The sequence below is a fragment of the Schistosoma haematobium genome, chromosome 1 (assembly GCF_000699445.3).
Source record: "Schistosoma haematobium chromosome 1, whole genome shotgun sequence".
Lineage (NCBI taxonomy): Eukaryota > Metazoa > Platyhelminthes > Trematoda > Strigeidida > Schistosomatidae > Schistosoma > Schistosoma haematobium.
In genome coordinates, this window is record NC_067196.1 from 22,476,827 (window position 1) to 22,494,533 (window position 17,707).

The 17,707-nt window shown below is 33.4% G+C and overlaps 1 protein-coding gene across 1 annotated transcript in view; it reads right to left on the reverse strand.

Annotated features, from left to right (window-relative positions):
* The window catches only part of GPSM2 (G-protein-signaling modulator 2), a 36,965-nt gene that overhangs the window by 17,002 nt on the left and 2,256 nt on the right, over positions 1-17,707 (reverse strand). Inside the window, exons 3-8 of the mRNA XM_051213179.1 lie at positions 16,706-16,841; positions 14,672-14,802; positions 11,045-11,168; positions 8,196-8,311; positions 4,873-5,137; positions 2,121-2,943 (exon numbers count right to left, since the gene is read on the reverse strand). Of these exons, the coding sequence (XP_051073429.1) occupies positions 2,121-2,943; positions 4,873-5,137; positions 8,196-8,311; positions 11,045-11,168; positions 14,672-14,802; positions 16,706-16,841 (1,595 nt within the window). The remainder of the gene's footprint in view (positions 1-2,120; positions 2,944-4,872; positions 5,138-8,195; positions 8,312-11,044; positions 11,169-14,671; positions 14,803-16,705; positions 16,842-17,707) is intronic.

Genomic DNA, 17,707 nt, shown 5'->3' on the forward strand with positions numbered 1-17,707 from the left:
CTCTCTCCATCTCCCTCTTCATTTTTATTGTGGTTCAACTAGGACTTGTTCTTTTGATCTCAGTGTGTTACTATTATTACTACCATACAATGTATATTTACTTATGATAGAAGCATATAAACGTCGATTATAATTTGTATCAATTTTCTATCCATATATATCCTAATGTGGTATCATTTTTATTACAGTTATGATCATACTTTTATATGTAACATAATTATTTTTAAACGATTTTGTACAAACTACAAGATACTAAATAATAATTATTATAATTAGTGGGTTATTCTTCATCAAGAAAAGTCATACAGTTGAAGAACTCGTGACAGGTAGGAGATAATTAACAATTGTTTTGGTCATAGTTTAATATTCTTCAATAGTGTGAAACTATGGCTTTAAGAAACTGATTGAAGCTAAGATCTTCTACAACAACAAATGATGCCAGTTAATAATGAAAATTCTCTTCAAACTATGAGAGATATCTGGTAAAAGAAGCAACCTAATTCAGTAATATTTTATGCCTGTTGTAGGTTTTGATTGGATGAAAATAAAACATATGAATGATAAATAATTATTCTATAGCTTGTACACATTATATACTGAGGTACCAATGAGAACTAGAGAGTACTAGACAGTTGTTTCATTCTAATATGACTCTCAGTAGCACTTTACATTGATGATCTTATCAAGGATCAAACCCAGGACCTCCATGTTACGAGGTGAACGCCTAACCATTAGAACCATTGAATGTGGATAACTGAGTTATACACTAAAACGAAACAACTATCTAGCATCCCCTAGTTTTAAATGGTATGCCAACCTAAATTAATTTATGACGAATACAACTGACAAATTAGACCGATTCCCACGAAATCTTTTCAGTTAAACAATTAGTCCATTATACAGAACTGAAAGGGAAATGCTAATATCTTCCGCAAACTGTAATTCCTGTCAGTCAGTTGGTAATCGCCAATGTAGAGACTGTGACATAAGTATATTGGCCCGTTTATAAACTATAGGTTAAGTAATTGTATATCTGTATCATAATATGACCTAATCATGCATGAATTATGATTACTTATTTACAATGGGTTGTGGTTTTTTAATTGATGGACAATATCATGTGGGTTATTGAGTCATAACAGCATAAAGCAAATCGGTTGGCTTTTCGAATGTTTTGGTTAGGTAAGGTCTGTGTATGGAATTCATGCGAAATTGGTAGGAATATAAAGGTACCATACCTGTCACAAGAAGTAAAGGTCATAAACTAAGCACTTTCCAGTATGGTCGTGGATAAGAACAGCTGAAGAGTTTCGAACTAGCAACAATCCACTATCCAGACCTCCACCTGGTTTTCAGTGGCTTACTAGCACAATCACATAAAATCAATCAGTGAAATTCATCGTTAACAGACTAACCGATTCAGCACTTATATGTTACAACAATAATAGCAACAGAAAAGTCAGTCAACTACAACGTAGGACCAAGCACATATATGCGTCGGTCCAAGTGGTCACACCTCATTAGCACAACAAGATGAACACCAAATTCATAGAGGTAGTCACTTCAATGGTAGTAATGTAGTACAGGAAGAAAGAATTAGTTGGTAGAAAGAAAGATATAAAGCAATTTTAATCTCATAGTTTAAGGGAAGACAGAGAGTGTATACACCTACTCCATTGTGATCAATTCTGAGCCATATCACACAGTCTCCAATCATTGGTTACGACAGTCACGTGGACCCCAACCAAGTAGTCTGCATCTACCAACATGGCTCAGACTAGAAGTTAGTGACTTCAAGCACATTTTGGTTTGGCCGCACCTAACTTTCTTCCAACCATCCCCAACACTAGTCAGCATTGTGCGTCGTGGTAAACGGTGTTCAGGCATACAGCAGAAAAGGTGGATAATGTAATTACAAGATGAAGATTATCAGAACTATGTGGTATATCAGTGTAATATTTTTCCTATCACACATGTATGATTACATCATTTGGATTAATTCTGTCTTCTCATTGCATTATCCTATTTCTTCAAAGGAATTCATTGTTTTAAACAACAGAATAAACATTTTTACAAAAATAATGGAATTACCAACAACAAAAAAGTAAATTTAAACCTACCCAAACAACCCATTTGTGAAGTGACAGTTTGTCCATCTTCTGTAACAGTTACAAATTCCACTGTTTCAAGTATACCTTCATAATTTTCAAGTAATTCATTTTCTAAATCTTTATCCAATTCCAAATCTAGATCATCTTGATTATTATCATCATCGTTACCATTATCATTGTTAATTACTACTTTATGTGAATGATTTTCAGTAGTATGATTACTATCAATTATATTCGCTGTCACAGTTGTAGGGGAAGGAACAGTGGTAGTAGAAAAATTACTAGTTACAGTTGATTGTGAACTTTTTATCTCTATTCGACTACTAACAACGTCAGTGTTTGCAGAGGGATCGATTGTTTTAGAGGAATCCAATAATGACTGTGAAATTAATCCATTTATTAGACTAGAATTACTTCCATCAGTAATATGAAGATCAGTGGGAGGATTATTTGAAAAATTAATATCAGTACAACTATTATTTGTTAAAATAGTATTAGTAGGATTAGAAATAGTAGTAGTATTAGTACTGACACTATTGTTATTCCCATCAATGCAACATTTGTTATTGTTTGCACCACATGGTAATTTATGGTTATTTTTTAAGAACAGAATATTTTCATTTAATTTCGAATTATTTATATCCAGTAAACAACTCTGTTGTACAGACGAATAATTTATGGTTGAATTTGAATTGTTTGATTGTGAGTCCGTTTGATCATTTTTACAAGAAGCACCAATCAGAGTAGAGCATTCTGTTTGTGTACTTGTCATTAAGTTACAGATTTCACCAATCATCAGTTGAGCAGTCATATAGCCTGTGGTATCACCCAGCTATATATATATATATATATGCGCATTGCGTAATAAATATTTGTGGGTACGCGTGTTAGTGTGTATGAAGTTATTACATACATAGTGATTCAAGTGTATGTTCGTTCATCCACCAGATGAAATAATTTAAATATTTGTTTGTACACGTTAAAACGAATCCAATGTGTAAGTGAGTGAGCGAGAGAAGGAAAGAAAAAAAGAGGAAGCATTATAAAAAACAAGGATAGGAAGAGGACGAAAATAGAAATCAGCTTTTCTTTCTTAAAATGAAAAATGATGAAACAACAAAATCCATCTAATTCTTTTTCTTATCTTGTTTTTCCTCTTTTTGACATACGATAAACATTAAATAAAAGAAAAGATTTCTATAATTTAAAAATTTATATTTGTGTAAAATATTATGTATTTAGAAATAAACAGAAAAATTGAAGAGTAGGGCTGGGTCTCTATGGAAACCGTGGGTAAGATTCAAGAACGGAAGAACAATAAGACAGCAATTAACAACAGACGAACAAGGACAGAGAAAGTCAAGACATAAGATAAATACACAGGAGCAAAAAAAGCAAGTGAAGAAGAGCATCAGAGCCGACAAGCAGAAGTACGTGGAATAGCTAGCAACGACAGCGGGAAATAGTGCAAGAGAAAGAAATATGAAACAACTATATGACACGACGAAGAAACTGACAAGGAATTATAGTAAACCAGAGAAACCGGTTAAGGACAAAGAAGGCAAGCCAATCACTGAGACCCAAGAACAGAGGAACAGATGGGTAGAACGCTTTGAAGAACTCTTGAATAGGCCAGCTCCATTGAATCCACCGGATATCGAAGCAGCACACACAGACCATCCTATACATGTCACTCCACCAACGATCGAAGAAATCAAGATGGCCATCAGACAAATCAAGAGTGGAAAAGCAGCATAACCCAACAATATACCAGCCGAAGCACTAAAGTCAGAACTAGAAGTAACTGCAAAGATGATCCGCGTTCTATTGAGGAAGATTTGGGAGGAATAACAAGTGCCACAGACGGACTGGAAAGAAGGATAACTCATACGAATAGCAAAGAAAGGAGATATGAACAAGTGTGGGAACTACAGAAGAATCACACTACTATCGGTACCAGGAAATAATTTTCAACAGAGCGTTGCTGAACCGGATGAAAGACTCAATAGACGTCCGACTCGGAGATTGACAGGTCGTATTCCGTAAGAACCGGTCGTGCACAGACCAAATCGCGACACTACGGATCATCGTTGAACAATCAACTGCGTAAAAGTTACTATCCGATTACATTTACTTTCTTCCGAAAAATGCACAAACGATTCGATTGAGGTGATCAGCTAGTCGATTGACACTTCAAATTTAACTTTTTACATAACCTACGTTATCAACATTAGATATAATCACAAACGGTATTGTACAGTGTTGTGGAGATTGTTGAATTTACGGCTAGAAATATATAAAATTAGATGGGAGCTCAGTGATCTGAAGCTTAGGCACTAGCTGTGAGCCCTGATGATCTTAGGTTGAATACCTGGTAGGGTCGTGGATGTACACTAGTCAAGGATCTCAAACTAGGATGTTAGAGCTACTGAATACTTCCTGGTCCCCAATGGCTGTCCAACTAAAGTCGGTATGTGATAAGAAACTTCATAATCATGATTTCTATCCACGATCCTACGCGCGGGAGTAGATCTCAGGACCTGCGTGTGTGGGTCCTACGCTAGAATGAGATGGTCGTTCAATGCTTCCAGATTTTAAACGGTGCTTTAACTTAGATTGTTCCATGATTTCGATGAAATCCATGAATATCAATAGGAAACTTTGAGGAACATTCCTAGTTAAACATTTTGGTACTATAAGAAAAATGAAGTTCATCATCATATAATGCATAGAGTAAACAAATTATCAACTGAAGGCTTACCTGACGAGCAATTCGACGATGACGTTTAGAGCAACGTAAAGCTAGATCATATCTTTTTAAGGCAGTATAAGCATTTGCTAATGACCAATGTGCTCGACCTTCACCTATACGATCGAATAGACCACGAGCAATAATGAGATGTCTCAATAGGAATACAACAGCAGTACTTGGGTCCCTTAATAGAATAAATGTATTTCCTAAACTGAAACAAGCTTGAGCTTCAAGTGATGTGTCCTTTAAACGTACTGATAATTGTAATGCTTCTCTTAAAAACATATCATAAATCGGAAAGAAATAATAAAGAGGGGAAAAGTCACAATAACGAAAATTAGTTAGAGAAGTACACACAGACATAAAATTCGAATAAAGCTAATTCAGAAAGAAATGTTGAGTGGGGCCTGATTATCAACTCACCAACCAGGCAGAGACTCATGTACTTGGCTCTTAGGATTAGTGATACCACCCAGTTGCCCAAAATAAAATATGTGAAGAGGAATTCGGACCTGTGAATGAGTGGTTGAAAGTTGAACTTCTTAACCGCTAAGTCATCTCTTTATCATCAGTACTTCTGGAGTCATAGTTGAGTATGACAGTATCACTGAGTACAGTGGGCAATGAGGTAAATCACTTGATGAGGTTATAAACTTAAAAAAAGTAGTCTTACTGGTCAGTGTAAACAGAAGGTGGAAAGAAGAAAAGAACTCAAGCATAAAGTTAGTAACAATCGTTTAGGAAAGCTTGAACTTCTGGACTGAAATCAAAGATATATAATGAATTAACTTTTTTAAAACGTTATGATCTTTAATTTGATTTAATTAGTAAACGCTTCATTATTTTGTACTTATTTCCTCCTCCTTATCAAACATTTTTTCCTAAAATATATATCTGAGTTTTTCTTCGCATTAATTTCTGACAATATTTTGCTTTGAATTGCGACAACTTTGAACAATGAGTTGGTTAGTTGAACTCTACGTTGTCTTAACAATTATAAGGATGCTTGAGGATGGACTTAATGGTGTAACTAGCCTAAAAGTCATCTCACTTGACATTACAATCAACTGCTAGGGTCCAGAAAGTTTGTACAGATACATTATTTACGTAACTCATTTACCAAGCGTAGAGAGGTGACTTCGTAATTAAAATGCTCGGATTTTAACCAGCAGATTCTGAGTTCTCTTCACCTACGTCATTTTGATCAATCGATTATTATCACTGGCTCTCGTGTGAAAATTATGGATTAAAAGGGTGGACATAGACCTGATCCTAACAGATAAAATACACTAACTCCCTCCTCAATAACCATTTATCAAGTACAGACTAGTGTACACGGTTTTAATGTATACGATCATGTAATGTGAATCGAGGCCATCTGTAAAACAAAGGACGAATATACTGAATAGTACCCGCTCTCTATAGCTCTCTGGGTATGAAGCATGATTTATAAAAGTAGACGACATGCGTAGGTTGCAAGTTTCTGATCAGTGCACTAGAAATATTACCCGTGTATCGTAGAAACATTGAGTGAGAAATGTTGAGTTTACGTGTAGGGTGCTAGGCAAAGACAACAAGTCGGTTAATGAGGTTAGATATCTTTATGAACTGAGGTTGTTGGGATATGACCTCTTTTGGATTTATAATGTTGATTTCATCTTATCGTATTGACGTTGCAATGCAATTTTAGCTAATGTGCATTTGTGCCAAGCTCTAAATGGACTATGAATCGAATATCTCTAGGTGAATCTGTTAACGTAACTTATACACAATATAATTAATACTGAAGGATAAAAAGAGAATAATAGTAACACTTAACCTTTTTGAGAAATTTATTCAGTATCCACCCCTAAATCTACTATATTTGACCTAATTCATATTATTCTACATATTACGTAATTTTCGACTTTTATTCCATTATTTTCTCTCACCCCATGTTGACCGTATTTATTCTGATCATTTATCGCACAATTTCATTTCACTTATAAACTGATTCAAGTTAACACTTTATATTAAACAGCCCCAACATTAACGATCTGAATTGATTTTATATAACAAACAACAATTCTCAATTCACATATTACAATTTCCAAATGATTTACTCTGCCTTAAATCTGACCAATTTTATGGATTATTAATTTGGATTTATGAATTGTAGAACCTGATGAAAAATTATTGAAAAGAATATTTCTCGTTCATATTAATTGTGTTTTAATATAATGGGAATTTTTCAGCGACTAAACTATTTACTGAAGACCTTCAGTAACTCTACTCAATAAGAATAAACATGATAAAAAAACTTATTAAGATGCATCAGTATTAAAATTAAATTAGGCCTGATATAAACACTTGTTCGTAAGTTTTAAAGTCATTTTTCTTTTAGGGCCTATATGAGAAGTCATCGATCCTAACAACATTGCTTCAATATTATTATTGTAGACACCAGTAAAAGAAATGCCACGTATGGACAACGATTCAATGATTATAACAGGATGTTTGAAGGAGAGGAAGATGAGAAAACTGCAGACTCTCTAATCATATACACACCGATGGTAGACCTTGATCGCACATAATAAGCAAAAGTCAATAATCTCTGTGTATCTGTTGAGCCTATGATGCATAAACAGACCCAGAAATATCACATAACATATCCTTGACCGTATCCTCTGAATTATATATTAAGTAGGCTCAATCAGTAACAAGAGTTTTAGAAATAATCTGTATTAGTAGTGTTTATTCTTGCAGTTTAACTTATACATCATATCATTTTTATTGTATAAAATTGTGCAACAGATATACTTATCAATTGTAAGCATTTTAAGAACTAAAATATGGAAAAAAAATTTAAAATTAACTCTTAATATAGAATACAAAATTTACCCGATCATTGGGGAAAACCAACAAATTGTTTAGTGCAAAATTACAGTGCCTCGGTAAAATATGAAAACCATACATTAAATACTTCATTTGCACATCTTCCGTCAGTTGTCTCTCACAAACTTTAACATTTCTTCATTCCTGTTGTTATTAAGATTAATCTCTGTTTACATTCTTGTAATCTTCGATTCGATGTTCTCAATCTTTTGTTGCCATGCATTTCACTCCTGGTTGATGTTAAATACTACTGATATTTGTCAACACAGGTAGCATCCATCACAGCTACACTTATATTTTTCTTATAAATATAATTTAGTTTATCATTAATACTAGGACAGGAGGAATAATCAATAAAAATCTTAAACAAATTCTTATACCTTAATATTTTCTGCTAATAAAAATAAAAAATATAAAGCAGATTTTTTTACTTTCGAATGAATATAAAACAATCTTACCGATAATGTTCAACGGCTGCATTGAAATCAGCTAAAAATATAAATGCATTACCGATATTACTATGAGCACGTCGTTGAGCAGTTAGATCACCAAATTCTTTAGCAATTTTTAAACGCTAAACCAAGTAGATATTTAAAAGAAGGAGAGAAAAAAAAATTATGAAATGAATAAAAAGTAATGAAAGTGGTTGAGGTAATGCTAACTCCAATGTGAAAATTTTCATTTCTTTTTGGTCGATTTTTTTTTTCCGACCAAACAATTATATTCCACACTTATTCAATGTATTAATCAACGATTAAATATATGAAACTTTCTTTATAAGTATAATGAAATAATTCAATTTTAGAAGATATTTTTAATCATAGATAGATATCAAACTATACTGAATGATGGTCACAATAAATATTGCAAACTGATTAGAGTTTGAATTGTACTAGTGAATGATGATTTACAGGTTCATTTAATGATTGAACATTCATTGCAAGACCTGAACATCCTAAATTCGACTCCTAGCAGAAAGCACAAAGTAGATGAGAAATCCCATAATATGACTAAACAGCTATCCAGCGCTTCTTTATTTTCAATGGTAGCTTAACTGAGACTTATTTGTGATGAATACAACATCAGTAAACCATACACAACTTAGAACCTGACATATCAGTCGACTGGTTTAAGTTACCACACCACATCTGCACAACTAGATATCAGAGTAGCATAGGTTATAGCAGTATAAGTGATAGTAGTATGCATTAGGGATAGACAATATGATTCGAGGGAAATGTGTACTCGTAGAGTAAAGGGATTTTTCGAGATACTTTGTAAACTCAGGTTCTAAAAGGAAGACAAAGAGCGAATGGATCTGCCCCAGTGAAAACGAATTTGACCAAACCCAACCAGACTCTAACCATGGGTTACGTTAGTCGGAAGGACACCAATCAAATAGTCGACACCCGTCTACACAGTTCATTTCAACAGTCATCAAGTTCATGGACTGATCTCACATGCTGGTTTAGTTACCCCCAGCTTTCTTCCAAATCACTCCTACATCAGCCATCATCATCCACTGAGGTAGAGAGCAGCGGTTGGACATGCATAATACATATCGCGATAATCTCAATCGATAAATATTCATTACCTCACCAATCGATTTGCCATCCTTACTTAGTATCCTGAGTTTAACCCTAACATCGCTTACTTGGTGATTCCGACATATACGACCAACCCTCTGAAGGTATCTATGATAGAGTACTAGTAACCTATGAATACGAAATAATGCAGAAGCGTTTGACAGATGTCTCACATCTTAGTTGAAAACTATTTGGTACTTTCTATTCACAGCCTCAGCATGTACTGAACCCAAAGGACTACAGGTTTTGCAATATTTCGCGAGTTAACTGTGCAGGTCAGGAGACTCTTAACAGACTGTATGCTGTTTCACCATCACATGTTATATATGAGATGCTAGTGAGAGTAGACTATTTTAAGTAAATTAATTACCTAGCCAAGCTGGAAATACAACGGGTGTATAGGACTAGTATAGTGCAATATACAATTTTTTAGACAAATGTAATAACCACAGGAAACGTTTAAAAGTTCATTATAGGGTTTTGAAAGTTTACCACCATCAAATTTTCCCACGCGACACATACACTAATAATCACTATTTGCTTCATTTAGCCTATGCTTACAATTCTGTTATTCGATTTTTATAAACATAGATAGATTAGTAATTATGTTAACCATGTTTCATTTGTAAACGTTTAAATCTCCCAGTTTTGATATTACGGATCACAATTGATTAGTCTCTGTTAACATATGTGTATCCGGAGCGAAGAGCCTCAATGTTGCCACTACGTCACAAGCACTTTTAAGCAGAGTTGAATATCGGTTAGCAGTGGAATCCAGTACATGAGTTACGCCTTATTTTGGGCTCGCCAACTAGATATATCTGTTAAGCAGTGTCGATGTTCATGCCGGAACTTGAACCCATCACCTTTCGCCTCAAACACCCAACATATCAGTTTAGCTACTGAGTTCAAATAGGTAAGTGTTTAACTCTTCTCGTATGAAATGAAAGGCAGTAAGTTCGAGTCCTGGAGTGAACATCAACAAGTACGCAAACATATTCACCGAATGAGTCTCAAATATGACGGAACGAACGTTCTGAGTTCATTAACTAACCCCTATTCAACTTTACTTAAAAAATTTATATCAATTCTTTTACATTTAGAAGTATGACATGGACAGTATTTGTACTTTACGAATCCATCAGATTAGTTAAAGAAAAAATCTGTAGTGATGCTTTATGTGCGTTGTCTAAGGACAAGATTTCTATACATCAATTTAAAAAAATAATTTGTCGTTTCATGTATGGCTGTTAATTATGAACAGAACTAAACAATATCCATCATCATCTGCTTCTTATCGATGAATTAATGTAATTTTCTTAAAATATACATGATTGTTACTTTCCAATTATTTACATTTGTTGCATTTTCTATTGTTGTTCAGTATGCGTATTTTATCATCGCGTTGTTATTGATCATACACTTATTTCCATTCTCTCTCTCTTTCTGGATAAACTCTATTAATTTCTGGTTTAGCAGGAGATAAAGCTTTAAATATAACAAGTTAACCTAAGGATTTAACTTATAAGGATGCTTTGGGACAGTGAGAAGGGAGATATAACAGGTATATTACACAAACGAGAGTCATATTGATATATTCAATTTTTTTCCCAAAAGTAAAGTATTTAATTATTTCAGTTTGAGTATTTTTCTTGGAAAGATCATATATCACTCTCAAACAATTATAGGAAGTAAAAATAATGATCATAGCTAATACATACTTCTCTATAACATTCAATTGCTTCAGTGAAATTACTCAGTAAATAATAAGCATTTGCTAGACTACCAAGAGCTCGACCTTCAGCAGGTCGATCACCAAGTGCTCGAACTAATTCAAGACCCATTCTAAATAGAAAAAAAAACAATACGAAAATTTAAATAAATGAAATCTGAAATATATTGTGTTGAACCTAATACATGAAAGCTCATGATATTTTTCACCCGGATATTAAGAAATTATAACAGTGTAATAAATAGAAATAAGGTAGTCTAATGTTTTAAAGTCAAATACATCACTATAAAGTAGTTGGATATCAAATGAACTGTAGTCAAACAGTATGGAACAATAAAACTGAAAATACAAGGAAAATTTAGCGTATATACATGTTCATCGGTTTACAGAAGAAAGGAAACAACTGGTATTGTGGCGTATGCTACTTATACTAACAGATATAAGTAGTATGTATGTACACAAGCGGGTGGCCTAGCAACAGAAGAATGAGATGAAAAGAACAAGAAGAAAATCAAAGAGCAATCGAAATAACAACAGAATTATAGGAATAATGGAGTATATGAAGGACAAGGCAAATAAGCTGTGCAAATGATATATTTTACTAAGCCACTGTGTAATTTTGCACTTAATAATAAACTGGTTTTTCCTGTTCGAGTTCTCGTTCACTGCAGTATAAGTGTCTTACAAAATATTTAAATACTCATAAGTCCAAAATTCAATGTATCTCGATATATACTCATAGTTGATATACAACCTAAACAATAAATATCGACAGATTATAGTTAAATATACAAAATCATTCGTAATACTTTTAGTTAAGTGATTTTTAAAGATTAGTCCTATTTGAAGGTGGCTGTTTTTTTATTATCCTAGACTAATATATCAGCTGATGAATAGAATGAATCGAAACAAGGAGCATCTGATAACGGATTTCTTAACAATTTGGCGTTCTTCGACAGTATGTACACACTACTGAGTAAGGAGTTGTTCATTCTCTTTTGCTATCTTTAGAGAACTCTTTCATTTATCGTTTAATAATGTTCAAATGTAATTTCTATAGCTGAATGTAAATATGTCTCAGTCCTACAGAGGTCAGTCATGACATGAATAGTTCAATGATAACGTCTCTGATTGTGAAGCTGAGTAATGCAGGTTTAAATCACACAGGGATCATCAGTTCTTGTAATATTGCATGTGTCTTGCTGATGTGTCAACGTGCATGAAACCTCTGTACAACGTGTTCCTCTGACTACCCTCCAACCGCTCGAAAGTGTTCTGTCTACCACCCAACGACATTGTAAATATATTTATACGTAATAATTAGAAGTTGAGTCGATTTTAAACAAATCCCCTAATCAATATTAGACTTTCAGACTTCCTGAGGGGTTAGGAAATTGTAGATCTATGAACTAGTAGGTACAACAGTGATAACAAATGCAACATTATCTACAAAATAAATTTTCTCAACTGCAAGAAGCACTGAAATAAAAAAGTGGGGGTTCTTTTCACCTAGACATGCAATAACACACAGTAACAATGTAAAGTCGAGAAGTACTACACATTTAATTAGTGCACGCAGACAACTATTGACATAAACTTGATTCAGAAAATGTCAAAATTCTGGATCTATATGATTCTAATAATGTCAGAGAATTTCTATAAGCATGGTATTTAAGTCAACCTGGAGTCAAAAGGCATACATATATAAATGCGATTTATAAATATACGCAGGAAAAATCAATAAATCACATGACCGAAGGGCAATTTAACAAAACAGTCAACGTGAACACAAAGACACATAGAGATGGTAAAATCTGAGACGACAATCATTTAGAAACAACGTCATCAGGACAAAATGACTTGATACCTGTGGAATGATTAAAAGGCTTTTTTTCTACTTGAAGCAGGTTCACAATTTAAACATCCAGCTTAGAGAATACAATACTACCAAAAGTTATGTCTAGAAGATAGATAATGAAATAGCTTTGTATAAAATCGTATTAGACATGCGAACAATCGGACTTCGGCTCAACGGTCTAGAAGTTGGGCGTTCACCACGGGACTGAGGGTCCTGGGTTCGATCTCCGGAGGGTCACAAATGTGCACTGCTGAGGCGTCTTACATTAGGACAAAATAGCTGCTCAGTGCTTCCTGGTTTGCATTCAACGTCTAACTTAGGTCAGATCATGGTGTCAATGAAATCGCATTAGTTTCAGTTGATAAACATTAGGAGCCGTACAGAAAATAGGAAATCAACACAAAAGGTGAAAGATATTTGCACACAATACAGAATCAAAAGACAAGTAAACGGTGAATAGAAAACATACATGGGACGTTCAAAGACTAAAAAAGTAGAGAAAGGTATTTTTAAACTTTTATGGTCGATTTATGCTAATTTTCTTACTTTCAGATAACTCAAGCCATTTCATTATGTTATTCAATAATTGTGAAAGAACGGTGAATTCCACTCAGTTATAATAATTATTTCCAAAATCAATTTCCATTCCCGCCGTCATCATTATAGAGAAGGTTTTTAGTGATTGACGGGACGAATTTTTTGTCAAAAAGGAATGAGAAGAATGGTGACCGACATTTGATATGAAAATGTGGCTGAGTGATAGCTGCTTACAAAACCGTATTATTGAATTAATCTACCCAGATGAGTAGCCTTTTCATGTATTAAAATAGCATGCTTATATACAGAATATGAACACAAAATAAGTATGATAAAATATCATAGGCAACTAGAGGAAATCGGCGTGTAAGTCACTCATTCTGTAATTGATTAAGACCTGAGACTGTTAGGCTATGGAACATAATAAAAACTATCGTGCAACAGTTACTACCTAGCTAATATTTGAGTAGTAAATAATCAACATCACTGAAATCACATATGAACGTATTGCAAATCACTAAGCGTTGAATCACAGTATTTTTCAAGTTAATTATTATAAATAATTTCAATTCATAATATAAATGGACCCGATTTAAATATCAAACTATCAGAGACTCCACCTTAATTAGTTTTTTGTCTTCGTTTCTATTAATAAGTGATAATTTCGGAGTGTAAGGAAGCGGATAGTAACTTCTTCCAGCTTATTTTTCCTCAACGATCCTAGGTGTTTGTTATTTGTTTGGTTGTTCTCAATGCTAGTTTATTATTTGTGTGCCTCAGGTTCATTTTTGTTGCCATAAGAACAGAGCCATTTTATAACAATCTTGACCTCTTTGGATATCGACCTCTTTCCCAAGTTCCTGGTTTCATTTATTTCCATCGATTGGAAGATTATTGTTACACTGTTATGTTTAAGTCGTCCAGTCTACCTAATAGTCTGCATAGATCTTATTTTGTAACAGAAGAATCCCAAATTCACTTGTAATTTCGAATAAACTACCTTAAGTTTGTACTGATGATACTGTTCAGTAGAACAATGAAAGCTCCAGGACCAAACCATCCAGCTAAGAGAACAAAACTCCACCTACAATAAACATAAGCTATTCCGAAATTAGAACACAAACATGACTGAGAACTAAATACATTTGTAAGTGTTTCACATAAGCACCCCTAATATAGACATATAGGAAGAGATGAAGAAAATAAGAAATATATATATACTTGTAATATTCAGCAGCTTTTCTTTGTGCTTTAACTGCATCAGCCGGAAATTCACCAGAATCCGGTAACCATTGTTTCCCCTTAGCTTGATATACACTACCAAGATTGTATAGAGCTCCAGCTTCTGTTCTCTACATAACCAATTATTAACAACAATAACAAAAATTGTGAGATATTTATCTCCGATCAATTCTAAAACTTTACTGTTTAACATATGAATTAAAAAGCATCATTAATATCACATAAAGATGAGAACTAATTTAAATAAAATTCATTTAATGAAAAATATTTTTCTCTTATGACAATAAAAGAAAAACAGTTTAGGCATTAAGAGAACTAGGTAATCTAAATAATATCTAACTGGTTTTGTGTGATATAATAATCTCAAGTTAATGTAATATCATTAATCTCGATAAGTATTAAATGATTATGAAATATATCCATTGAAACTTTGATTACTTACTAATCACTTAGTATTTGGCTATGTAATTATCTAGCGATTTTTTCATACCAATAATCTATAATTTATGTATTTTCATTAAACCATGTTCATCTTGTCTTTTGTGTAACAAGAAGACGGAGACGACGGTGAATAAGATTATGCGATGAAAATAATCTACATGTTGAACCAAACTCAATAAAACCTCTACAACTAAACTGTAATAGACAGTTCAATAATGAATTACTTCAAGATGATTTCCTGAAGTTCTAATAAAATAGTTGTCATTTCCAGAGTGAAAGTTTTAGCGAATTGCATTGGATTATCACCACGTTACATCGTAAAGTTTGGATTGCACTGTTGAACGCCAATCCAGTGGTTCTAATTGTTAAGCGTCCACCATAAGGTTTGAAGATCCTGGGTTCGATCTCGCTATGAAGAAACAATTGTCCAATGTACGCTAGTTGTGAACTCCAACTGAGACTAATCTGTGACGAACATAACCTACGTATGTGGTTAATTGTCAAGTCATTTTGACTGATCTTACTTAAGGGAGTGTTTGTGAATAAAACAAATCAGTAGATTCAATTTCACTGGCAGTTGTCGCTCGGTAGTCACGTTCTTACGCTTCTCATTATTAGTTGATAAGCGTAATATTCCTTATTCCAGAAAACAAAAGTGTATACATAACAAATTCAAACCTATAAACAAGAATGCTTGTTAACCAAAGACCCATTAGAGTGCCTTTACAGCGTATTATGAAGAAAATAGTTTGCTAGCAAAAGAAAAGACAATTTCGTGAATACTAATTAGTTGGCATCGGTCAAGATAAAACCCTGAAAAGCACGAAGTATTTGTAATATATCGAAAAAAATGAAACTCATCTAAATGTTTGAATTCACACATCCCATAGTTCTACATTTTATCAGAGACATTACCATTTAGATATTTTGCAAGAGATTTGCTTCTTGTAAGGCAGATATGTTTGCAGTGATTGACTACTGTGTAGTGATAATTTATTTTATTTTTGAGACTTTTATGCTAATCGAATTCTATCGATCAAAAGTATATACATTCGGATCAGAAATTCCGTTTATATATATTACTATTATATCATATTTCAACCGAAGTGAAGTAGTGATCACGCTACGCTGCCTCTAAGGTAGTTAAATAGCATAGAACATGAGAAACAATCACAGTGTTTCTACCCAGATAGTTTAGATGTCCATGGTTTTTGTTGTTGACAAATATATATGAAAAAGGGATTGATAATGCCCAGTAACCAAGTGCTCAGCTTTGAACCAAACGTTTCATGTCTTGATTCTTGATAATATCCGACAGACAAAACCAAATTACGTGGAATATCGTTTAAACTAATAACTGATTGGTTGAAAGTAGGGTTTAGCTTTAAACCAAAATTAACCAAGACGGCTACCTCACTAAAATTGCGGATTAACATAACTACAATTTAGCAAAGCTTATTTGTTTATGCAGAAAGATTATCTTTCAGGTTAAACATCTTTTATAAATACAGAGAAACCGAACGATGTGGCAATTTTTGTAACGTCATTAGAATTACCAGTCAAAAGATTTACCTTGTCATTTAACTGTCTAGCAATTGCTAATTCATGTGTGAAACACATTATTGCCTCGTCATATTTGCCCATCATTTGAAGTGTATTACCAAGATTTCCTGTTGCGAATGCTTCACCAATACCATCACCCATTCTTCTATAAGGAAAACAAATTATGGTAGACTGTACACCAATAATAATGGTCTGTATGTACATTATAAAGGTATACAATTTACCTACAAGATGCGAAAACTTTGATAATTACTCCACTTTCTTCATATTTGTAATGAATAGTTCCAGATTTTCTTCAAATTAGAACCACCAACTTATGACAGATAAATGAAGTCAAAAGTGACGAAAGTTGTTGATATTTCGCAATAAAATTAAAAGAATAAAATAAACACCTTAAGTCAGTCAGTTAGCAAACACCTTAAGACACAAATACAAAGTACTAATGTCTGCTCCCATGTCTGATCATCTGTTAACCATCGTTTCTTGAAACAATACCTGGAGAAAATTTGACAAATATCAGGAATTCGGATGTACATAAGATGTGTGAATTGGTGATCATTTACGAAAATATTTACATCGGTTTATGGACAGAATTTATTGGTTGAAATCTGAAGGTACAAATGGGTTATTCCTATATCGAAAAAGTCCAAAAATGTTTGCGAAATAGATAAAAATCAAACTCATGGATGCTCGGACAGTATCTCTATACCTCAATGATGTAGTCGATTGAGTGCTACATATAAGATTTTCTTATGAATTATTTATTCATGTGAACTGCACCAAGGTTAGAACATAGTATCTCCTAAATATACCTTCCAAATAAACATGGGATGAAACTTTCATAAAGCTCCATCATGATTTAATGTACAGAACAGTTAGTGTATTGACAATGAATGTTCAATTAACATATTTCCACTTTTAATGTTGATAAAGCTTATGAAAAAGATCAATAAAACAGTTTCCATATCTTATTGAACCATTGTATAATCAGAGTTGATGGATTTTCTGACT